The sequence below is a fragment of the Heterodontus francisci genome, chromosome 41 (assembly GCF_036365525.1).
Source record: "Heterodontus francisci isolate sHetFra1 chromosome 41, sHetFra1.hap1, whole genome shotgun sequence".
Taxonomy (NCBI): Eukaryota; Metazoa; Chordata; class Chondrichthyes; order Heterodontiformes; family Heterodontidae; genus Heterodontus; species Heterodontus francisci.
In genome coordinates this window covers 22962288-22988038 of record NC_090411.1, presented here as the reverse complement: position 1 = coordinate 22988038, position 25751 = coordinate 22962288, and the positions used below count along the sequence as shown (strand labels likewise).

General features: G+C 40.4%; 1 protein-coding gene across 12 annotated transcripts in view; it reads right to left on the bottom strand.

Moving 5' to 3' along the window:
- The window catches only part of LOC137353345 (activating transcription factor 7-interacting protein 1-like), a 212556-nt gene that overhangs the window by 163155 nt on the left and 23650 nt on the right, over positions 1-25751 (bottom strand). For 8 of the 12 annotated variants that reach the window (XR_010969843.1, XM_068019499.1, XM_068019500.1 and 5 more), the window contains 2 exons: positions 10882-10930; positions 6483-6536 (listed from right to left, as the gene is read on the bottom strand). Coding sequence is in view for 7 of the 12 variants with exons in the window: in XM_068019499.1 (XP_067875600.1) it covers positions 6483-6484 (2 nt within the window). In the remaining 5 variants the exon portion in view is untranslated. The remainder of the gene's footprint in view (positions 1-6482; positions 6537-10881; positions 10931-25751) is intronic. The other 4 variants (XM_068019501.1, XM_068019504.1, XM_068019502.1 and 1 more) reach the window with 1 other exon arrangement.

Below are 25751 nucleotides of genomic sequence, written 5' to 3'. Positions count from 1 at the left end.
ACTCCCTCCACCACCAATGCACAGTGGCAATAGTGTGTACCATATACAGGATGCACTGCAGCAACTCACGCCTCTTTCGACAGCACCTTGCAAATCTGCAAACTCTACCATCTAGAAGGACAAGATATGTGGGACCACCACCATCTGCAAGTTCCCCTCCAAGCCACATACCATCCTAACTTGGAACTATATCGCTGCTCCTTCACTGTCCCTGGACCTCCCTCCCTAACATCACTGTCGGCGTACCTGTACCAGGTGGACTGCAGCGGTTCGAGAAGGCAGCTCACCACCACCTTCCCAAGGGCAATTAGGGATGGGTAACAAGTGCTGGCCTTGCCAGTGACGCCCACATCCCATGAAACGAATAAAAAAGTCCCTGCATTTCTTCTGCATGGCAGCATAACCCACAGCATGGCTCCAACTCCTCCCAGCATTTCTTCTGCACTGCAGCAAAACCACATGATGCAAGTCCCTGCATGGCAGCATTATCCACCACATGGATACAAGTCCTCCCTGCACTACAGCAAAACCACATGATGCAAGTCCCTGCATGGCAGCATTATCCACCACATGGATACAAGTCTCTGCAATTCTTCTGTATGGCATCTTTACCCACCGCATGGATGCAAGTCCCTGCATTTCTTCTTCACTGCAATACTGCCTGCCGCATGGATGCAGGTTTCTGCATATCAGTACTAGCATTACACCATGGTTCAACTGCAAAAGCCGCTGGCTGAATGCATCTTCCTCATTTGTGGCAGAGCCAGAATTTTATCAGTTGAATTCTAATTCGGATCAGATGGGTGCATCTGAACTGAACTAAATCCAGAGGCAGTAAGGAGATTCAAAGCTGATTAAATTCCATCACTTTCTCTGAAATTTCCATTTTCTGAGTAGCCATGTTACTTTCAATCAATGTCATAATATTAATGAACAGATTTGCCCAACTGCAATCATTGTGTAGTCTAGATTCAAATCGTGGTTTCAGTAATGTAGGTGTTTGCATTGCTGCCACCTATAATTTAAAAATAGGTTGCTTAGTGCATTTTCTAGCTAACTTAGACTGTAAAGTAAAAGATTCTGTTATTTTAATGAGGTAGCTTTGGGACGTTTCCACCACCTGAACCAAGTGAAGGTGATATTTTGTGAGTTGAACCAAGTCAGGAGTTACAAGGGTAGTAATTCAAACTGTAGCTGCTTTGGTCTAAGGAGAACACAGGGGACGAATGAGATACAGATTTTTGAGAGAATCCAGATAGAAACCTAATCCAATTCCAGAGCCAAGTAGAACAGATCTTTGAAAATTAATTTGGTTGTCAGGATTCAAATGCACTAGAAAGTTTATTGGGTGATTGGATGCACAGCTACAAGTTGGAATGCCTTCATAGTGAAAATAAAAAGGCTTGCTTTTATCTGTGCTCAGGATGCATTAAAGCACTTAACAGCCAATGAAGTACTTCTGAAGTGTAGTTAGTCACTGTTGTAACGTAGGAAAGAAGTGATTAAAATGAACCTCACTTTCACCCAATAACGCTAGTAAACATTGCACAGTTCTGTCTCCACTGCTGTACGTTACATTTAGAATACAGTAACTGTTTGCAGTTTTTGCAGCACCAGATAGAAGAAACAGATGAGGCCTATAGGATTTTTCAAATCTGCACTGCCATGCTCACTTAAGGAGAAATGATGAACTACATAACAAATTTATGAAACAAACCCAAATAAACTCGAGGCACGCCAGTGCGGCCCAGATTCAAACTGACCAAATCAGGAGAAAGGATTGTGGCGCGCGCTCTGGAACGATCGGAGTTGAATCATTGTTGATTAGTTCAATTATTAGCTCAAATTGAGGATTTTATTCCAGTGAAGAGGAAGGACCCTGCCGAAGATCATCATCTTTAAACTACATATAGGCAGAGAATGGAGTTTGGCCTTAAAATCCCTACCTGAGAAATCACACCAGGACTTCGCTATTTACCTTTGGCTGGAATGCAACAAGAGCAGTTCTTAACAGCACATCAGTCTTCCAAAATCTTTCTTCAGTGAAGGGAAAATATTACAGGCCTGCACCGTTTCAAGTCTTCACCCCAGGGAAAAGCAAGTTTAACAGAGAAATCTTTACAAATCATCAGAACTAATGCATGTTATCTTTACAATCTCTATTTTTTCTTGAGTGTGTGTATGAGTACGAGAGTAGATATTGTAGCGTATATTTTTGGTGTTGTAAAATAAACATTTATCTTTTTTTTTAAACTTACGGAAAAAAAAAAGCTATCTGTCAGTCAGTCAAGAGGTGGAAAAGGGGGAACCATCCCCATCATCCCTCATGTGTCCGTAACAGCATACTGGTGCAGAGTCGCCAACACTGCATGTCAAAATTAATGGACAAAAAAAATTGCAGGGAACTCACCTGTAATTCCCAGACTTCTGTTGCTGGTAGATAAAGCTCGGTGCTGTAAAGTTTTGGTTTGAATGTTAGATGGCACAGGCTAATGTTTGGCTAAGGTGACATATGGTGCCTACCTACCTTGCCAATCAAATAATTGTCTGTAATTGGCACATACAGAATGGCCACTTCAGTTAGGTATCAAGAGGGTGCTGACACCCAGGAACCTATACAATTCCTCAGTCACTGGCATAAGGGGAAGTAGGAAAGAGAACAGGGTAAAAAAAAATTTTTGCCTCATTCACACTAATCCTTTTCCATGTCAAAATAGCTTTCCCAGCTGCCATGGTACTGTTCTACCAACACAACCTCACATTAAACAAGAATTATGTGGATATGGTGGGAAAGGCGTGAACTAAGCAAAATCTACAATTTGATTTGGCGTTAAATAATGAAACTTGAACTCAATGTGACTAGGATGATCAAACAACTTGTATTTATAGAGCACCGCTAATGAAAATAAAACATCCCAAGGTACTTCACAGCAGCATTGGAAAACAAATTTTGACATGGTGCCACATAACGAGATACTGTGGCAGATGACCAAAAGTTTGGCCAAAGAGGTAGGTTTTAACAAGTGTCTTAAAAGGAGACATTGAAAAGATTTAGGGAGAGAATTCCAGAGCCTAACGTCATGGCACCTGAAGGCATGACCAACTTTTTAAAAAAATATTTATTCATGGGATGTGGGCGAAGTTGGCTAGGGCAACATATATTGCCAATCCCTAATTGCCCTCGGGAAGGTGGTGGTGGTGAGCTGCCTTCTTGAACCGCTGCAGTCCTTGGGGCGCAGGTACACTAACAGTGCTGGTAGGAAGGAAGTTCCAGGATTTTGACCCAATGACTGTGAAGGAACAGTGATATAGTTCTAAGTCAGGAAGAAGTGTGGCTTGAAGGGGAACATGAAGGTGGTGTTCCAATACATCTACTGCCCTTGTCCTTCTAGTTGGCAGAGGTTTGGAAGATGCTGTCAAAAGGAGCCTTGGTGAGTTGTTGCAGTGCATCTTGTTGATGGTAGACACTGCTGCCACTGTGCGTCAGTGGTGCAGGGAACGAATGTTGAAGGTGGTGAAAGGAGTGTCAATCAAGCAGGCATCTTTGTCCTGGATAGTGTCGAGCTTCCTGAGTGTTGTTGGAGCTGCACTCATCCAGGCAAGTGGAGAGCATTTCATCACACTCCTGACTTGTGCCTTGTAGATGGTGGACAGGCATTGGGGAGTGAGTCAGGTGGTGAGTTACTCGCCACAGAATTCCCAGCCTCTGAATAGCTCTTGCAGCCACAGTATTTATGTAGTTGGTCCAGTTCAGTTTCTGGTCAATAGTAACCCCCAAGCTTTCAATAGGGGATTCAGCGATGGAATGCCATTGAACATCAAGGGGAGATGGTTAGATTCTATTTAGTTGGAGATCATTATTGCCTGGCACTTGTGTGGCACGACTGTTACTTGCCACTCATCAGCTCAAGCCTCGATGCTGTCCAGGTCTTGCTGCATTTGGACACGGGCTGCTTCAGTACCTGAGGACTCATGAATGGGGCTGATAATTGTGCAGTGAGCATCCCCGCTTCTGACCTTATGATGGAGGGATGGTCATTGTTGAAGCAGGTGAAGATGGTTGGGCCTAGGACACTACCCTGACTAACTCCTGCAGTGACATCCTGGGGCTCAGATGATTGACCTCCAACAACAACAACCGTCTTCCTTTGTGCTAGGTTTGACTCCAACCAGTGGAGTTTCCCCAATTCCCACTGACTCCAGTTTTGCTAGGGCTCCTTGATGCCATACCCACTCAAATGCTGCCTTGATGTTGAGGGCAGTCACTCTGACCTCACGTCTGGAGTTCAGCTCTTTCGTCCATGTTTGGACCAATGCTGTAATGAGGTCAGGAGCTGAGTGGCCCTAGCGGAGCCCAAACTGAGCGCCAGTGAGCAGGTTATTACTGAGCAAGTGGTGGAGTGATTATATTCGACAATAAGCAACAGGCTAGAATTTAGAGGAGCACGGATATCTAGAAGGTTTGTGGGGCTGGTGGAGCTTACAGAGATAGGGAGGGGAGAGTTCGTGAGGGGTTGAAAACAAAGATGAGCATTTTAAAATTGAGGCAGGAGCCAATGTAGGTCAGCAAGCAGAGAGGTGATGGGTGAACAGGATTTGGTGCAAGTTAAGACACTGGCAGCAGAGTTTTGGATGGCCTCAAGTTTACAGAGAACTGGCAAGTTTGCTTTGGGACGGAGCAAGGGAAAGAAGGGGACTAATTCTCGCAACGTTTAGCGATTCTGGTTAGGCATTATGCCAGATGGCCAAAATAAATTGTTCTGAGCTACACAGAAACTACTAAGAAAAAACTCAGCATTTAAAACTGAGAGAAAGTCAATAAACTAATGACAGGACCGGCCTCAACACTGCTAGGACTTCTTGTGCAATGTTAATATTTTGTGGCTCCAATATGGTATGCTGTGACTATGTACTTGGAACGCCCCATTCACAGAGCTATGTGCTACTAGGATAACAGTTTTTTCTTTGGTCAGATAGGTATCTGCTATGTGCAAAACCCCATCGCCATGTTTAAGAATCTTCAAATCAAACTATTGAGACATTGGAACTCACCTGGATGCATATTCCTAATATGCATATTCTCCACATAGCAGCACAATCCACATGCCGGTCAGAAAGACAAGCAGGTTGGCAGAGCCAAGGCTCAGGTGACCCCTTGTGACCAGACTGTTAGAATGTAATCAGCTTAAAACCATGCAAACTCACCAGAGTTGCTTCCTTCCGCTTGCTTAGCCACTGTTAACTATTGAAGAATTGGTTTCCAGTGTTACCTGGTGCAGCCCTCGGTGACCTGTCTATCCATTCAGGTTCCATTTGTGAAGCTGATTGATGATCAATCATTAACAATAGCTTAGGGTATTGTGGACCAACTTGGTTTAGGTACTGGATTACTAGCTTTTCAGAGGGTTGACTTGGCTCAGAACCTCAGTTGCCAGGATCACCACCTTGGAAGCACCTCAACCCCAAAGAGACCCAACTTAACTAGTTCCCAAAGGCAAAAGTCATAGTTGATTGTCAACCCAGGACAGCATCAAGATTGAAATTCAGTCACCCCAGACAAGTTTTGTTCGCCTCCTAACAGAGTGGTTTTGGAGCAGGTGATGTACACACTTTCTGAACAAGCTAATGGAACGAGAGACTGGGGCATGTGAAAAACACATTTTCCAACAGAAGTGAAAAGCAGAACCAGTTAATAGACAAACTGTATAAAAAGACAAAAAGCAATCAAGGACATCGTGTGAATCGTTAGATATTCACTTTGTAAAGTCAAGACCCCAATTAAGTCAAGCCTGGTGATAAAGGTCTAAACATCTGGGAAATAGATTATAGAGGAGGAGATAGAACAAAATTGTGGTGTAATGACTAACAAATAAAAAAGCTTGTGAACAAGTAAAAGGTCCAAGTGGACAAATGGATGTCTTGCATGTTACGCAAGGCTCAGAGTTGCAATGCTTACTTGGCTGGTGGCCTTGTATTGTGCTTAGTATAATGGATGAAAATACTCAAAACATACAGGATGCAAGCTGACCTCAAAAGATTGAGTGTTACTCGCTTGTGTTACTTACAACTTGAGCACTCAATGAGAACAATTTGATGTAGGTCACTGTTTTTGGGTTTTCACTTGGTACAAGCACTGGAGTAAATCAGGACTGATGATTTTATCTCGATAACTTTTGCTCAGTTTGTGTTTTTTCTACCAAAACTCGGAAGGGAGAACAGAAGTCCAACACGATAGGCAGTTACAGCTCATAATCAATAATTTGATCATCCAAGCCTGAGTGGATCTTCCTCAAGACTTGCTGCAAAATTGCAATGATTCAAGTTCGAAGTCAGTATAATGACAAGTATCAATTTATTATAGGTTATCCAGTTTAAACTTCACAGTTTGTTTTTTCCCTCTTGAGATTGTAGGGCTGAAAAAGATTGAAAATATTCCCTCAAACCTGATAAGGATGCAGGAACTGATCAATAAATTTTCTTACATTGTCGAGAGCTGTACAAGGTCACAACTGATGTCAGTTAGCAGAGAAATTCAACTGTGGAAAGCATAGGAACAAAATGACAAAACGATGAGTTAGTTTCTTAAGGACACAAGGTCTTCAGACTTGTTTTCTCTCCACTATAAGGCAGAGTGTGATTTGGATTAAAACTCATACAAAACTCAATTCGGTTTAAAACGGAAGGAGAGTCAAGTGAGTTTACCAGACAGCAATGTGACTTTTCAGATGACAACAGGAAAACAGTATTTTTATGTTCCTGGCTTTCGATTAAACCCATGAATTTATTCTCGAATATGAGAGATGGTGGAAAAGCTGCATTTAATTTCCATCCTTAAATATCTTGAGATGGTGCTAATTGGCCCTCCCCTTGAAGTGCTATCATCCTGTGGTGAAGATGTTCCCATCATGAGGCAGGAAATTCCAGGATATTGACTCAACGGCCATGAAGAAACAGTAATACATATCCAATTCAGGTGCGTGACATGAAATGGAACGTAGAGGTGTTGTGCTCTCAAGATCTTACTGCTCTGCTTATAGGATGAAGAGAAGGCAGGCCCACATGGTAAGTCGCATAACATATATCACAAGTAACTCAACTGTCAATTTCACATGTGAAATAACATTTGGTGCCAAAGTGTGATTCATAGTCCCTCCAGCTCCACTATCTTCTTCCTAGACTTGCCAGTCCAAGTCAGCCTCCAGCAGTGCCTCACCTATATGTCCGTTATTCACATGTAAATCTCTACAATAAGGGTCAGAAAACTATTTGTACTAGAGGGAGTCTCAGTAAAACTAGATTTTTGTTCTCATCCATTGATCAGAAATATTTTAATGTTCAATGAATATCAGAAGCAAGATCCCTTCCTTCTTAACCCACAGAGATACAGGCCAAATTTTTATTTCATTTTTGGGGGATGTGGGCATCGCCAGCATTTATTGCCCATTGCTAAACACCCTCGAGAAAGTGGTGGTGAGCTGCCTTCTTGAACCGCTGCAGTCCTGGGGGTGTAGGTACACCAACAGTGCTGTTAGGAAGGGAGCTCCAGGATTTTGACCCAGAGACAGAGAAGGAATGGCAATATAGTTCCAAGTCAGGATGGTGTGTGACTTGGAGGGGAACTTGCAGGTGGTGGTGTTCCCATGCATCTGCTGCCCTTGTTTTTCTAGGTGGTGGAGGTCACAGGTTTGGAAGGTGCTGTCGAAGGAGCCTTGGCAAGATGCTACTGTACATCTTGTATATGGTACACACTGCTGCCACTGTGCGTCGGTGGTGGAGGCAGTGAATGTTGAAGATGGTGGACGGAGTGTCAATCAAGCAGGTTTCTTTGTCCTAGATGGTGTTGAGCTTCTTGAGTGTTGCTGGAGCTGCATTTATCCAGCCAAGTGGAGAGTATTCCATTACACTCCTGACTTGTGCCTTGTAGATGGTGGACAGGCATTGGGGAGTCAGGTGGTGAGTTATTCGCCACAGAATTCCCAGCCTCTGACCTGCTTTTGTTGTCACAGCATTTATGTGGTTGGTTCTGTTCAGTTTCTAGTCAATGGTAACCCCCAGGATGTTGATCGTGGGGGATTCAGCGATGGTAGTGCCATTGAATATCAAGGGGAGATCTTTAAATTCCCTCTTGTTTGAGATGGTCATTGCCTGGCACAAATGTTACTTGCCACTTATCAGCCCAATGGCTGAAATCATGCAATGCAACACAGACCAGGGATCAAACATGAAACTTACTTAGTTCTCCATATCAGCATCATTTCACAATTAGTTCATTGTGATAACATCCAGAACTCATTTTAAAGATGGTGGTTACGTGAGTTTGTGTGCACGCACAGACGGAGTTCAGTGTGCCAGACCACCAGGTATTTGTGTGAAAGATCCGAATGGGAGAGAATTTTAAAAGTGAGCAGAGTCGGAGCTACATTCCATGAGGATACAAGACTTGCTAAATATAGAATAAGGCATGTGATGGTACAGAGAATGGCTTGGTAGTGCACTCATTACAGCAACCTTACTTCTTCTCCTACCACTATCCCATCCTCACCCCTGCCCAATCACTGCACATTTTAAATCAGTTTATGAAAGGTGTCAAAAGTTCCTTTAAGATGACTGGAACAGTTAGGTTTTATTTAGAAATCTCATACCAATGGATAATTGCTAGTTGTTTCAATCGGACAGAGTATTTTAGCAGGAAACATCACTTCCTCCACACTAATACAGCAACCAGTATACTGCTTCAAATGTTACCAGTGCTGTCCCCTGAAATTTTCTTGTGGGTGTTAAGCACCAAAAGTTCCAGCGAACATCAACGTAAGCTCTAGGAGCAGCAACTGATCTTTCAGTTAGGCACTCTACAGCCTTGCTGACTCAACCTTGAGTTCAACAATTTCAGAGCATGATTGGCCTTTTTTCATAATTTTTCTTTTTTTTTTTTTAAATTATTTTACTTTTTAAACCATGAGCCTGTTTTTCATGTGGACAGAGCTGTTCATTATTCTGCCATTAACAGTCTCCCTGGACTAACGCTTTATCTTTCACCACAAGCATTAACATGCTCTTTGCCTTTGTCCCATGACAGCTTTGTTATTTAATCTCTTCTGCCCTATCACACATCTTCCCTTTTGTTCCCTTCCCCACCAAACCAACCGCCCCCTTCACTTGCTTTAAACCTAATTCTTTTCTAACCTTTGCCAGTTCTGATTAAAGGTCACAAACCTGAAACATTAACTCTGCTTCTCTCTCCACAGATGCTGCCTGATGTGCTGAGTATTTCCAGCACTTTGTTTGAATTTAGACAGCAGAGTTTTTTTTTTTAAGCCTCATGACCTGGGACTTCTTTTACTCAGGGGGAGCAAGATATAGGAAAGGAATCCCAATTTCCAACCTAATTTTTCTTATCCTTTGTATTATATTTAGTACATGTAGGTTGTCCTGATATACTGCAACAGATCAAAGGAAGGATACATCAAATTGAGAGATCAAAGCTTTTGGAGGGGGGGCGCGGGGTAGCACATGTCAATGATTAGAACTGTACGGTTGCCCCTAAACAGACAGAAGTGTTAGTCTGTAGAATATATGGACACGTTAACTTCTTACCTTTCTTTTGTGTGCTTCAACGTCTTGATTTTAGTTAACAAATGTGTCAAGGTGCAGAGTAGACATTTGATTCCAGCTTATGTGCAATGCAATAGGTCAGAATTTGCACTGAAATTCATTTTACCAGTTGATATTACATAAACTAAACTCTCCAGTATTCCCTATAATATGGCCTGGATGTTGAAATCCTCCAAGTATTAATTGTACATTACCCATACATTCTGCCTGTAAAAACCAAGTTCATTGTATGAACCTTGTTGAATGTTGAACTTCAAATTCCTAAATGATGAAATTAAAATGAACTTTCAACAATTATACTCAGGTACATATGATGACACCACCATTCCAGATTTTGACTACAACCATGGACAAAAGCTTAGATCCAAATGGAATATGAAACTGAAATGGTGCTCAAAATATTGCAGTAGAAACTCTGTCCAATTTGATGCAGTTCTTCGCATTGCTAGGGTTTCCCATATATCCCTATTGAGTACATAGGCTTCGCAATGGTCAAGTAAATGTGCTGCATGGTGTAGTACTGAACCATACAGACCAAAAAATCCTAGCTTGGATCTCTGATCTGTGCTGTGGCACTTTGTCCTCAATATTACGAAGGGGCAGGGAAGAAAGCTACTTGGATTCTCCTTAACACCAGCCAGTGACCCATGCTAGAAAGTGAACTTTCATGAGTGTTGGGAGCAGACAGTTAGAGGCTCAACTATGATGCCAATCAAAATGTGTCTAGGTTCACAAAACGATTGAGCAATTGGGTGAGACATCAGAACACACAAGATGCCCTCGGAACAGAAGTAGGCCATTTAATCCCTCAAGCCTGTTCCACCATTTAATTAGATCATGGTCGATCTGCGACCTAACTCCATATACCCGTCATTACTTCATTTCCCTCAACACCTTTGGTTAACAGAATTTTAATCCTAAGACTGAGAAATTTAACAATTGACCTAGCATCAATTGCCATTTGCAGGAGTGTTCCAAAATTCTACCACCCTTTATATGTCCTGGAGCCATATCCCCACCACAAATGGAGAAGGGGAAAAAAAAAAAAGTAAAACGTGCAAAGTAGAACGTGTGGGGGACATCACTATACTCCGTCGTTACAGCCACAACTCAAATTATAATTACATGCACAATTAGACCAGTTTCCTTTGTGTCATAAATGTGACGAACTTAATTTGTACGTGTGGTATTCGTGATTGAGCTTCAATTGCAATTGCATGTGGAACTGACAATTTAACATGAAAGATCCCAAAGACACCCATACCTTACCTTTCAGTTTATTTCAAGCAGACCATTCAGTGTTTCACTTTGGTCTCTCCTGAAAGAAATGGGAAAATACTGTTAGATTCTGTTCAGTGTATTTAATAAGCAACATTAAACAGACAGCAAATTTACAACAGACAAATCACATTAACACAACACTGGCTGTGACAAGAAAAAAAGAAGAAAGTACGGGGTATTTTATTCAACTCAGTAAGTTACTGTATAGTGCATTAGGAATATCAGGGTGCCATCAAGTACCATGCCCAAGGTTCTATAAAAAGTTGGAAGACAAATATTGTTGTTTTAGAATAAATCAAGTACTTCAAATTGTAGTATTTAGTGTTGGGTTAAAGCTGGACATTTGGTTTGGGTGTAGAGGGAGACTGCAAATTATAAAGTGATTTTTTTGGCCTGTTTTCAAGGAAGTTTTCCAGTTATCATAGAGCTTTGAATGCTGCAGCATCCCTCAGAGCCACCACTGTACAGTGTTTCAAATGTAGGGCATCTGAATAATTTCCATTACAGCTATCACATGCAATGTACTGTCACACATTGGACTGGCAATAGTATCTTATTTTCTAATGCAAACGAGCCAGATTTGTATAAAACCCAATGGAGTAGCGGAAACAATGAACTACAGCTATTGCAAATTTCAGGACTGTCTTAGATATCCATTTAGGTTCAACAAGTACGGGTCATTCCTGCAAGTGTCCCCCAACCCCCCCTCGCACCATAGTCATAGAGTTATGCAGCACAGAAACAGGCCCTTCGGCCCAACACGTCTGCGCCAGCCATCAAGCACCCATCCGATCCAATCCCATTTTCCCACATCTTCAGAAGTGTGCCCATACTGCCTAATATTTAACTATAGCATAAGCTAGGGTTGCATCAATAGAACTGCAATGCGATTCGAACGGCATTTAATGTCTTTTACATTTGCTCTCACATGTCCGCCGATGGCGGAGGAGTCCAGGACCAGGGGTCACAGTCTCGGGATAAGAGGTAAGCCATTTAGGACTGAGATGAGGAGGGATTTCTTCACCCAGAGTGTGGTGAACCTGTGGAATTTTCTACCACAGAAAGCAGTTGAGACCAAATCATTAAATATATTCAAGAAAGAGTTAGATATAGTTCTTGGGGCTAAAGAGATCAAGGGATACGGGGAGAAAGCGGGAACAGGGTACTGAGTTTGGATGATGAGCCATGATCGTATTGAATGGCAGTGCAGGCTCAAAGGGCCAAATGGCCTACTCCTGCTCCTATTTTCTATGTTTCTATGTTTTCCCCAATACCTCAGTAGGGAGACTGAAAATACCTTTGAGATGTGGACAGATATGAATCAATGAAGTGCTTTAAATTTTCCGACAGCCAGTAAACACGCAGAGTAACAACTGAGATCCAAATTCACTCACTTCAGCCCCTCCTAAAAAAGTGAATGTTATAGGCGGTCAGAGATAAAATAATTAACTGCTGCTTCCAGTTGTTGTGACTTCTAAAACACACCACTTAAAAAAAGTACCTAATTTCCAAGCACAACCAGTGGAAAGACGGTCAAAAATTCCAAAACATGATGAAAGAATGCATACAATTACTTATATTCATATTAAAGTCACATGACACTGTATATCTGGAGGTCAGGTATTATTCATCTACATCAATTACAAACTTAACTTCCCAATAGAATCGCACCAAGAAATAAAAAGATCTGTAAGCAGTTACCCTGATGGTTAAATGAGTTTTTCTGCAGCAAGCTTAGTTACACAAACTTGAAGTATTCCAGGTGCAATCCCCGATACATGTCGAGTCAGTTGTTCTCTTGTCAGAGCAGTGGTCGAGATGCTACAATTTGCTTTGGAGTTGGGAAAAGAAAAGAAACAAAGCCAGCTGTTTTACTCCTGGTTGTTAGCCAATGTGCCCTCTTGGGAATTTGCATGTGGACTTCCAGCTCAGTTACAACAGCCTAGATGTCCCCTGCAGTTCAATAGCAATCAATAGTCATAATGGAAGCTCACATGAATGAACAGTGATTACTTGGATTAAAGGGCGGTTGGCACCCATGGAAATTAGTAACTGCCATCAGACAGAGAAAGGCAACAAAATTAGAGAGAGATCCAATTTAGGCGAATAATAAATTTTATGTAAGCAACCATATAAAATGTGCTTTAATATTCCAATTGGTATGGATAGATTAGATTGCTCAAGACATAACAGTACTTTTTCAAATCCAATTTATCTCTACATATGACGGATAATTTGAAGCCATCAATTGGTGGGGGCAAAGGAGAAAGTGGCCTTGGCTCAATGGTGGTACTCACCTGAATCATCACATCAGGAGATCTAAGCAAATAATCTAGGCTAGCACTTCAGTGTAGTACTGAGGAGTGCTGCTCTGTTGGAGTGGTCTTTCAGATGAGATGTTCAAATGAGTTTGCCCTCGCGTGTGGGCAGAAAAGATCTCATAGTACTATTCGAACAGGGGCAGGGGCATTTTCCTGTTGGCTAGCCAACATTTATTCCTCAACCAACACCAATAAAAAAAGAAAGGTTCTCTGGTCAGCTCAAATGTGTTTATAGGATCTTGGCTGCCATATTTCCCTACATTACAACTGTAACTACAAAAGTATTTCAATGGTTGTAAAGCACTTTGGGATGTATACAATAGTAGGAGGAGAGCTCAAAACTGATGCTGATGCTAAGAGTTATTGGAACACAATACGGGGAACTTGTTTCAAACAAATTCAGCTAACTAAACCATATCCAGCTATTTTATATATGCCACTACTTTGACCAAAGTGACAGACATCCAAGACCTCGAAAAGGGGATTGGGGTTGCCTTGGGGGGAGGGGTGTAAAAATTCATCTAAGGGAAAAAGTTTAAATCATAAACTGAAGTTACAGTCACTTACAAATTAGGTTAATGTGCGTTACCAGACAAAATGGAGAAGCTGTTCCTAAATCACAGAATCTCTTTTTTTCTCTCCTGTTCTTTACAGGAATTGCTAGCACTCAACTTATTCGCAAAGAGCTTGTCATTATAAAGCTTCAAGTCCATTTAAAAATTCCTCTCTAGTCCAAAAAAAATCTAACTGAGTCCGGTATAAATGGCAGTCTCCACTGCTACAGTTAATTGTGAGCAGCATGTTCTTAATGAGGATGTTTGTACAGTCTACTCAGCTCTTAACCCACTCTCTATATCAAATCTGATCAGTGTAACATCACTGATAAAAGTTGATGTAATTTATGCACCTTAGGATGTACATTAATTTTAATGCTACGTTACCAACATGATTTGTCCGTCTTAAGGGGCTACCGGCCCCTCTTATGGTTAACAGGCATTTTTGTAACTGTTGTTTGACATGGATATTTATTGATGCTATGATGTAGGACGAAGTAGACTGTACACTAGAATAATGCAGAGCTAATTAAACTACATAGAAACAACAAACCCTTTAAGCAGCTCAAAGTCACTTATTCCCAAGTGGCGTATACTCATACAAGAATCATTAATGAATGGTTCAGAAGCAACCATTTTTACATTCTGCTAAATGTTTTTAATCTCTTTTAAATTAACTATTTTTTATTTTCTTTTACACTGCCCATTAATAATTTAAAACTGTTTTTAAAGTTAGTGTTAACCCCTACAGGCCTGTTTAACATTATTGCTTCAAGTAACTATTATTACACATTTCTCCCATTACTTGGGTGATCAGTGAAACCCATTTTTATTCTTGTCTGGTTATGCTTGGGACTGCATCTGATACTAATATTAAACACCGCCCCCCCACCCCACCCCACCCCTTCAAATCAAGCCAATTATAACCAAAATCCCTGCTTTGAGGTGGCGAAGGTGGCTTGTAAACACCTTCCTCTCCTCCCTTCCCCCAATGAATCATTCCCAAACTCTTATTTCAGTTACAACTACGTCACATTTTATTGGGAGTACGTTAAAAACATGGAACGTCATTTAAGTTACAATATAGAATCAATTTTGAAGTGAAATATTTCCAAATTTTAATTAAGTACTGAACATGAAAACAAAAAGGAAGTATTTGCTTTGATAACAGCCATGATCAATGAATCCCATGAAAGTTACTCATTTATACAGCAATACTGTAGAGTGGTTTCTACAGAGGCATTGTAAAGTAAATGTGGAGTATCATTTGCAAACAGTTCACCAGAATACAGTTAAGACAGTTAATTTGTTTTCAATTGATTCAGTCGTGATATTTCTATAGCACTCCTCACAGAAAGGAGTCTCAAAGTGTTTTACAAGGTAGCTGGAAATAGTGAAAGTCAACCAGGAGAGAAAACACAAGAGGCAAGTCTTAGGGTCTGTGGAGCAGACAAACAATTAGTAGAGCTTTAAAGGAGGTTTCAGAAAGCATAAAAAGAAGTGGCAAGGTGAAGGATAGCAGATGGGAACTGCTAAGGGCAGGGCAGGGTGAAGGAATTCAGAGGGCATTCTTGAGAGCAAAAGCATAATAGATGGAAGAAAGCAGAGGAATTGGGGAACAAGCAGTAACCTGTGATTGGAGAAGCAGATGATGTGTATAGAGACATATAAGGAGATCACTGAGTGGGTGCAAGATCAGAGCTGTGAGTCACACAGAGGTTGTTTTTTAATGAAAAAAATACACTGAGGTACAGATGTTGACTATACATGCATTAATACAGCATATATATATTATGCTTAGTTCTGTTAGATACATGATGTCCTGGTAGAGAGATGTACTGAACAGAAACCTGTTAAACATTAGTTTAATACTTCATACTGTCCATCAGCATCAGTGCATGCATGACAAAACTTAGGTTTGGTCAAAACAAATGCTTATATAAAAATAACTTCGAATTTCTCATGGAGTTTGAGATAGAAGGGTAAAATTAAAGCCTTACAAATGCTTGAAAAGTGAACTAAAACACAGAAAATGATGATTGAACAACTAATGAAAAGAGAAAAGATGACTGATGTTTTGAGTGTGTACAGTCATAACAGTTGTACATTTCCAAACGGTTCGTTCTTATTCCACTAAGACATTTGCTTCCTGTGTAATACTTTATTTCATTGTTAGTATATCAGTAAACTGTTTTTGCATGGTCAAATTCAGCTCTGCATGCAAGGTCCTTGATCGCTGAGCAATCCTATCTAGAAGTAGTTGAGCCATGCAGATTAGGAAGGATGCATGCTTCATTTCCAATCTGTGCTGCTGAGTTAGCTCATCTTAGTAGGAGCAGCAGGTTACTGTAGTTGCCGCCCACAAGTTAAGGTTTCAACTCTAGATCACTATCTAGTTCTGGTTTAGCTGAAATAGTCTGCTAAGAAGCTCAAAAGACAGACTTGCATTTATCTTCTGGTCTTTATAAATAGAGACATAAAGTACAAAAGCAAGGAAATTATGGTGAAAACTAGTTCATCTCAACTGAAGTATTGTGTCCAATTTTGGGCACCAAAGTTTAGGAAGGATGCGAAGGCTTTAGAAAGGGTGTAGAAAAAATTATAAGAATGGTTCAAGGTATGAAAAACTTCAGTTACAAGGATAGGTTAAAACAGAACAGACCTAAGCTTCTCCAGAGAAGTTGAGGGGAGATTCGATAGAAGTGTGCAAAATCATTAGGGGTCCAGACTAAGTATACAGCGAGAAACTGTTCCTATTGGCAGAAGGGTCAAGAGCCAAAGGACACTGATTTAGGGCGGTAACTGGCAAAAGAAGCAACAGCGACATGAGGAAAAAAAATTTTATGCAGCAAATAGTTAGAATCTGGAATGCACTGCCAGAATGTGGTGGAGGCAGATTCAATTGTGACTTTCAAAATGGAACTGAATTATCTGAAGAAATTTTGCAGGGTTACAGGGAAAAGGCAGGAGGGTGGGAATAGTTGAGTAGATCTTAGAGATCCACCACACACACACACAGGCCAAGTGGCCTCCTTTTGTGCCATTACCATTGTGATTCTATATAATGCTTTTCACTACCACCAGATGTGTCAAAGCACTTTACAGCCAATGAAGTACTTATGAACTGTAGTCACTGCTGCAATATAGGAAAAGTGGCAGCCAATTGGTGCACAGCAAAACTCCCACAAACAATGTGACAATGATCAGATAATCTGTTTTGTGATCTTGATTAAGGGATAAATTTTGGCCAGGACACCAGGGATAACTCCTCTGCTCTTCTTTGGTTAGTGCCATGGGATCTTTTACGTCCATCTGAAAGGGCAGACTGGGCCTTGGTTTAACGTCTCATTCGAAAGATGGTACCACCAACAGTGCAGCACTCCCAGCCTTGATTTTCTTTGTGCTCACATCGTGGAGAGGGACTTGAACCTTTTGACTCAAAGGCGAGAGAGTGCTACCAACTGAACCACAGGTGATCCAAAAGGAATATAAGCTGTTTCACATAGGAATAAAAGCTATTTGGCAAGATACTGAAACAAGGCCCTGGACCAGTACTTCAGCAAGGAGGGGAAAGAGATGATATTTGACAACTTTCATCAAAAAAGCTAGTATTAACTGTAACAACCCTGATAGCAAATGCTTTATGGAAGAAAACAAACAGTTAACAACGTTTAAGAAAAATGATTTCCCTCGGGAAAACAAGTGACTACTTCAAAGTAAGCAGCTGGTACATAATGTTCAGAACCAGAAAGGTGAGACTCAAGCACTTCACACACCACTTCAATGTGAATGCCATTATTGTTGATGCTCAATTGTAAATATAATACATATATGCCACATCTCACTAAAATTGACAGAGCAATTTAATTCAACAGAAATCAATCCAAAGTCATATATGGTGTAACATTAGCTTGGCAAGTTTCATCAGCGTGTAGCCAATGGAAGACTTATTTCTCCTATTCCATTAACGTTTGCTGCAAGCTGCTGGATAAGGTGCCATCTTTCAGATGAAATGTTGAGCCCAAGCCCCATCTGCTTTTTCACGCTGTTATGACCGAGGCAGGAGTACATGGTTTATTCTAGTTCCACTTCTCCACAGGTCACAACGGATAATTTTTTTGCCCACTTACCGAAATGGTCAATCATAGACCCTATTTTTATTCCCAGAATAAAACACACCAACCAGGTTTCTTTAATAAACGACAAAATTATCAGTTTATTATAAAACAAGTCTTAACCAGTAATGAGGTAAAGCATAAACACACAGATTGAAATATTAAAGTTCCCTTTTTACCTTAGCCCCTCTCACTCACACGTATACCAGTTAACTGGAAAAATAAGCAATTTTTGTTTTTAGAGCTCTATTACAGACCCAAAAAAAAGCACTTTGGGCTGAATACTTGCTCATTCTTGAAGAAACAGCAGAGGAGATATGTTGTGTTCCAAAAACTGGCATATAGTCTGGCCTCCGAGTATACATAGATCCCAAGATCCTAGTGACCTGTCTTTTAGAACATTTCTTTTCAGGCGGAATTGAGAAATAATTTAGCAGGCTTCTCTTCAAAGACAGGAGACGAGATGAGTTGACACAGTGGACTTATCAGAGTCTTTTAGAGAAGTGCTGGAAAGCTGAGCTGGGTTGTGGTCTTCTCTCCTTCCAAGTTCTCTCCCTTTTTATATAGTTCAACCCCAACTCAAAACAGTTCAAAAGCAAAACCGACAACAGGAGGTCAACCTTTTGACCTCCATCAATCTTGACCGGTCACTTATTTGTAAACAACTTCTCCAGGTATCCAAAGTTCTCTGTTGTTTACTGAACTGGAAGTCAGGTGGTTTTCCGGAAAGGCTTGTTTTCCTCACAAGACCTCTCAGTGACCCTTTTAAAAAACATTTCCAGGAACTGTTTTTCAAAGTCAAGTGGCCTTTACATGACCCCCTTTGAAAACCCCAAAGTTTAACATTTCTTGAATCTTTCAAAAATGAATCTGCAAAAAAAATATATTTTAGAAAACACGGAGGCATTTCCTAACAATGTGAATGTAAAAATTTCCACGGTACTATTTAAGGCAGAGCAGTGGACTTCTTCCAGTGTCCTTCAGCAAATATCACATGCAGCAAAAAAAAAGTATTCAGTCTTGGAATGACATGGGTTTTACAGAGAGACTTGGTGGGGATAAAATATTATCTGACAGAAAACAACCCACTTTCTTGGAGGCTTTAGAAATGGGGAAGTGAGAGTTCATTCCGAAGTAAAAAGGAAGTATTGCGGTCAAGATTAAGAATGAAAGATGGAGCCAAAAAGGTAAGAGGTGGTAGCCAGTTAGTCTTGGAAGACAAAGGAACTGAAAAACATTTTCATTGCCACACTAAAGAGCAAGATTTAGCCATTGCACTCAGTACTGGAAGTCATGAGTTCTACAGACATGTAATCAAAGAGAAGTTTATGAAAAAGTGAAAATCAGGGACAGTGTGAGTAGGATAGGATCATGGTTCCAGGAGATCATTGACATGAAGAAGGAAGAGTGGTAATAAAGGATAAAGTCTATGAAATCCAAAATAATGGAAAAAGAACTACACCATCAGTTGAATACAGTACAGGCAGAAATTGGAAAAACAACTATGAATGCAGCTTTTGTGCAAGGCCAAATGATGGTAATTAATTTAGAAGAAATTGATGAAACCAAACCTAATAATATTTCTGCTTGTAAACCACCCCCACCAAGTTCATTTTTAGCACACATTACCTTTCCAACAGCAGCCTAATCTTGTTTTGGTCATGGTTCTCTTATAATATTAAATTATAAGAAACATTCAGCGGTATATCTAACTTGATCCAACAAAGACCTATTTTGTAACTCATTTGTTCATTGTCACTCAAGGGCAATGAAATGTTTGGAAGTGGAAAAATACTGAGTACTCTATGATGATCCATTGTATATCTAATAGTAAAAGATCTTCACTGCACCTTAGCGATGTGTCAGAATGTTGCTGTTAATCACTAATTATGATTAGGTGAACACCTTTTAAAGACTAGCCAATTCCTGTAGCATGACCTGACTTCTGTTACAACCAAGGTTGGAGGAGTGCACTCTCTCGAGTCCCACTACTCCACTGGTCACAACATATGTTTATGTTATGGATATGGCCAATTATATACTTTTATCTATTTGTTTCAAAATACAAATCCACCAACCAGGTTTCTTTATTAAACAACAAAACTATTATAAAACAAGACTTATTCAATGAAGATGCAAAGCTTATTAACAGGTGGAAAAAAGTATAAATATATTCCTTTCTAAATAACCCAACACACACAAACAAACAAGCTTTCTCTGCAGTGATTAACTAATACACTTTGGCCAAATACTTTTTAATTCTTGAAGAAAATTAGGATAATATATGAAATGTTCCAGGTGACTTTCAGTCTGATGTCACAGAGTACATGTAGCCGGCTGTCACTGGGAGCTTTCTGGAACAGTTCTGTTCAGGAGATGTCGAGGAGTAGTCTTGCAGGCTTTTCGGGAGAATTCCTGCATCTGTGGTTCCAGCTATCACACTGGTTTTCAGAAGATTTTTCAAAACAGGTGGCGAAGGATGAGTTGGGTGACCTCTCTTCGCAGGATACAAACCAACTGCCCTCCAAACAATCTCCAAAAACAATACTCTTGAGCCATAAATCTAGTCATGTGACTTCTCTGCAACTCCAAATAGTTCCATAGTCCAGAAGGCTCCGGCTGTTTACTTAGCTTAAAACATGTGACTTCCAGTGTTCATTCTTAAACAAAGTCCCACGGTTCCTTCCAGTGACCCTTTTACAAAAAAAATCAAGTCAAGCATCTCCTCATGTATTATCCACAGTCTTTTAAACACAAGTCCTCAAAATATATCAACAATGGAAGCACGTTCAGGACACCTCTAATAGGCATATATTCACTCACAAACAGAAAACTTTCTACATTCAGGAGTCAGTATGAGAGGGGATGCAAAGCAATTAAGAAGTGAACATTTTGTCACAAGTAAGTCACTGACAGGCTCTAGTTTCCAATGAAAATAAATAATCAGAAATAAGCGCTTTTCCTCATCAGAGCTGAAGACATGCTGTTGTTCGAATTAATGATGTCAGAAGTTGCTTAATATAATTCTGCACTGTTGTTCACCATTATGTGTTCAGCAGACTGTAAAGTGCTCACAGTACTTGAATGCACAAACACAGAATTCTGCTTTTATCTTGTTGGAATTTGGTACATTTTATCAGTAATTCTCTTATATTTCAGGCTATTTACACTTTCTGCCAACCTTTGCCAAAATGTGATGGACTGTTTGGCTTTGATCTTGATCTACAATAGAGACACTTTCTTTCCCAAGTTGTTTAAAAGATGGACAAGGAACAAAGCCTTCTATCCAGCGATAACCCCACCTTGCCTGATAAAGCTAACACCACTTAAAAGCCTGAAAATTGTAGATATATGCATCGTTATTGTTTTCTTTACTTCATAGTACTTTTAAATATTTATAGTGAAATACATTACTCCTTAAAATAGATAATTCTGTAAACAATGTCTCGCCAGCACAGTGTGCTGCATTAACACCATTACTACAAAAACTCGTGAACCAAGACTACAACAGAGTATACTATAAACAGTTATTCTCCTTTATATGCTCATAGTACTAAAACTAGTCAAGTCTTAGGACTAGGGAAGAAAGCACGACAAATACAAAAGATGTTTAATCAGTATCTGAATGTTGAGCAGCACTTAATTGATCGTGCACCCACAGATTTTGTTCAACTCCACAGCATGTACTGCAACTCCAGCTGCCATCTCTCACGCCCAGCTCAGCTGCATTTCTGCTGCCCTGGGCATCAGTTCCCTCGGTTTCTAGGAGATGGCTGACAGTTGCTAGGCAACCAGGCTAATAATTAGCTCAAAGCAGGTTACAAAGACTGGCAAAATGCCAGTAGTGAATAACAGACATACTTATAAAAAAAAACCGGAAGCAAACTTGAAACATGAGCAATGCATCTCTACGTGCAGCCTCCACTCTGCAAAATGGAGGTTGATTTAATAAAAGCAATGTTTGTTTTAGAATCTAAGTTCATTTCTGATAGGTCTAGGGCTTGGTCGCAAGTGTAACATACATAGGTGTGACAATCTTTGACAATATTGTGATATCAATTCTTTCACTAGATTTGGAAATTTTGTATAATTAACATCCTTACTATCTTTCCAACACCTCGCAATGACAGACTGGAAAATATGGCTTTGAAGCCCAGACAACCCAATCTTATTTAAGCATAGATTTCTAATTCACTGGTTTGTCTAATTTGAATTTTGTGCAGCTGCAGGCTTGTAAAGGGCCAATTTTAGCAACAGCGGTTCATTAGTGGATAAAACTGAAGTCAGAACGCCAATAAACATTACTTGTTTCCATAAATCAAAAATTTGAGATGAATGGAAGTTATGAGGCTTATGATGCACAGCTTTGCTTGACAGAAGACAGCTTCCAAGCACAACAGCCAAAAAGCAAATTCCAAACAAGTCACAGGTCTGTATTCTTCTACAACACCCGAGTGGATTTAAACTGGCACATTTTTATGGGGAACACTAGAGCATGGTGAGCATTTTCAATAATCCGCCTTATGAGCTGCTTCGTGCTCTCTCTCGCAAGCCCCCCACCCCACAGATTCTTTACGAGTACAAATTACAGCTATATGCCTCTGCTGAGTTGATGTCATGCAAATCACATTCCCAAAAGGAGTCCCCTCTTGAGATACATGTTTCCTCCAGGCTATTCAGAATATCTCAAATGGACAGGATCTCTTTTGTTTAATCTATGCAAGTGGTAATACAGAAGTATATGAAGGTAACTCATATCAATTCCTACAACAGTTCATATAGCTCAGGTGAGCTCAGAAAAGCTGTAAAACACAGACCCAATCAGTGTTACTAGTGTGAAAGGAAAGGATATTATTCTAACCACCTTAACTGGACTCGAGAGATTATCTTTCCAGAATTTCACAGTGGATGCAATTTTCTCCAATCCTCTTCCTCCAACACAAACTACAAAGCTGATATTTTCCCCCCAATTTTCCTCCTTATTGCCCTACCTCTTGCTTGGTTTCATTTTGTGAAGTAAAATGTTTTTCTTTCCATCAGTCTCATGGTAGTGTTGTGAAGGAAACTGCATTACTGTCAGAGCTGGTAAAGGTTTCATTTATGAGCAGTTTTCCCACTTCCAAGCACCACTGTTCACTAAGCTCTGAAACCAAGCACTGCATAGATCTGCAGTGCAAAGTATCACACTGACAGAAGTGAAAAGGAACTTTCATTTGTTTGGTTTGAATCACAAGGAGGTCAATAATTATCCTACACAGAGTGAAGAGAAGCAAAAAACAGTAATGTGACCAGATTAAATATTCTGCAGAAATGAATGATGGTATCAAGACATTGTGATTGGACTGGAGAGGATTCCGGGGGTCTTAAATATGTCAATTTATCACTTGTTAAATTTCTAATGCAGCCATCTTAAAGATTCCTGTGTACTTTTTATCATTTAAAAAGTACAGAAAAATTAGGTGCACAGTCACAGCCAAAAGCAGACGACCATAGAAAATTTCTCGATTCTCAATACGGCATTTTGAAAACAGGAAATTTTGTTGCACTTCATGAACCTGGGGGCCAAACTCTGGCTTAAATGTGAAGCACTGGTTCACAATGTCTTAACATAAGTCAGTGCCAATGCTGAGCTACATCAACAGCAGCAGAATCAATACAAGCTGCTCTAACACACAGGGACTTAAAAAGAAACAATGCAAACGTCAAGACAGTACTGCAGTGTTTGATGCGTTCCTAACATTAAAATGTCCTCCGGTACTGAGAGAAAAACTAAACTGAGATACAGCTATAAAATGGAATTTATAACCTTGAATACAACTTTTTGTAGCCTCAGCCAACTTAACTAGTTTTAAACAGTTTCAACTTCAATGCAGAGAAATACGAAGTAATTCATTTTGGTAGGAAGAACATGGAGACACAAAATAAAGGGTACGATTCTAAAGGGGGTCCAGGAGCAAAGGGACCTGGATTTATATGTGAATGTCATGTCAATGAAGGTGGTAGGACAGGTTGAGAGAGCAGTTAATAAAGCATACAGTATCCTGGGCTTTATTAATAGGGGCATAAAGTACGAGAGCAAGGAAATTATGTTGAACTTAGTTCGTCCTCAGCTGGATTATTGTGTTCAGTTCTGGGCGCCGCACTTTAGGAAAGATGTGAAGGCATTGGAGAGAGTGCAGAAAAGATTCAGGAGAATAGTTCCAGGGATAAAGAACTTCAGTTATGAAGATAGATTTTAGATTTAGATTTAGAGATACAGCACTGAAACAGGCCCTTCGGCCCACCGAGTCTGTGCCGACCATTAACCACCCATTTATACTAATCCTACACTAATCCCATATTCCTACCTCATCCTCACCTGTCCCTATATTCCCCTACCACCTACCTATACTAGGGGCAATTTATAATGGCCAATTTACCTATCAACCTGCAAGTCTTTTGGCTGTGGGAGGAAACCAGAGCACCCGGAGGAAACCCACGCAGACACAGGGAGAACTTGCAAACTCCACACAGGCAGTACCCAGAATTGAACCCGGGTCGCTGGAGCTGTGAGGCTGCGGTGCTAACCACTGCGCCACTATGCCGCCCATAGATTGGAGAAGTTGGGACCGTTTTCCTTGGAGAAGAGAAGGCCGAGAGGTGATTTGATAGGGGTATTCAAAATCATGAAGGGTCTGGACAGAGTAGATGAGACAAACTGTTCACACTGGTAAAAGGATCAATAACGAGAGATCACAGATTTAAAGTAATGGGTAAGAGAAGCAAAAGCGACATGAAGAAAAACGTTTTCACACAAGTGGTTAATGTCTGGAATGCACTGCCCGAGAGTGTGGTGGAGGCAGGTTCAATTGAAGCATTCAAAAGAGAATTAGACTGTTATCTGAAAAGGAAGAATGTGCAGGGTTACAGGGAGAAGGCGGGGGAATAGCACTAAGTGAATTGCTCGTTAGAAGAGCCAGTGCAGAAACGATGGGCTGAACAGCCTCCTTCAGTGCTGTAACAATTTTCTGATTCTGTTTTTAAAATAAACTAGGGAATTTTTTTTCCAAGTCTCAACATACCATTAAGCTATTACCATTCTTCAGGTAACAAAAGATGTAGTCCCAGGGGAGGCTTGCTGCACTCAAACCATCCCTCCCCCAAAACTGGCCTCTGCCTCATCAGTGCATCTCAAACTTGGTGAGTAAATCTGCTCAGTACAGTCTAAAAACCAGTATTGTAGAAAAATAGATGGCATAATTATTTTGATAAAACACAATGTGAAGATAACCAGATGTATCAGTGGAAAAAGCCAAAAATGAAATACTGCTATTGGCGCAATTTTGCCAAAAATACCACATGGAATACAGACAGGAGGACATAATCATTCTAAATAATCCTTTGCAATTTGGCCATAAATAGCTTTTGCTTCAAATTTAACCATGGCAAGGCACTCACTAAATCACAAAGCTTAAATGAATGGTGAAATATATTCCTTAATGCAAATTTAAGATTTTAAAAGTGCGTAGGTGATGTTTTGCACAATTTCACTAACTCTGTCATTTGACAACATAAAAAGAAAATGGCCCCAGAATTTGCAGCAGTAGTAGTGGAAAAACTGTCAGCGTTCACTGTCATTACTCCACTGAAACTGACTGCAGCTTCAGAAGTCTGCACATGTGCAGAATAACGCAGAAGTCCAAAAGTTGCTGTGCGTGATCTATGCTCCTCCAGAGGATGTGCTGTTGAGGTTCCCCTAGAGTGCAATTCCCAAGCAGTGAATTGATGAAAATGTGCACATTTATGCCATCAGTCTCGCCGTAAAAACCCTTGAAAAGTTACATCTTGTTGAATGAGGTGTAACTGTGTTTTAACAGCATACCAAGATC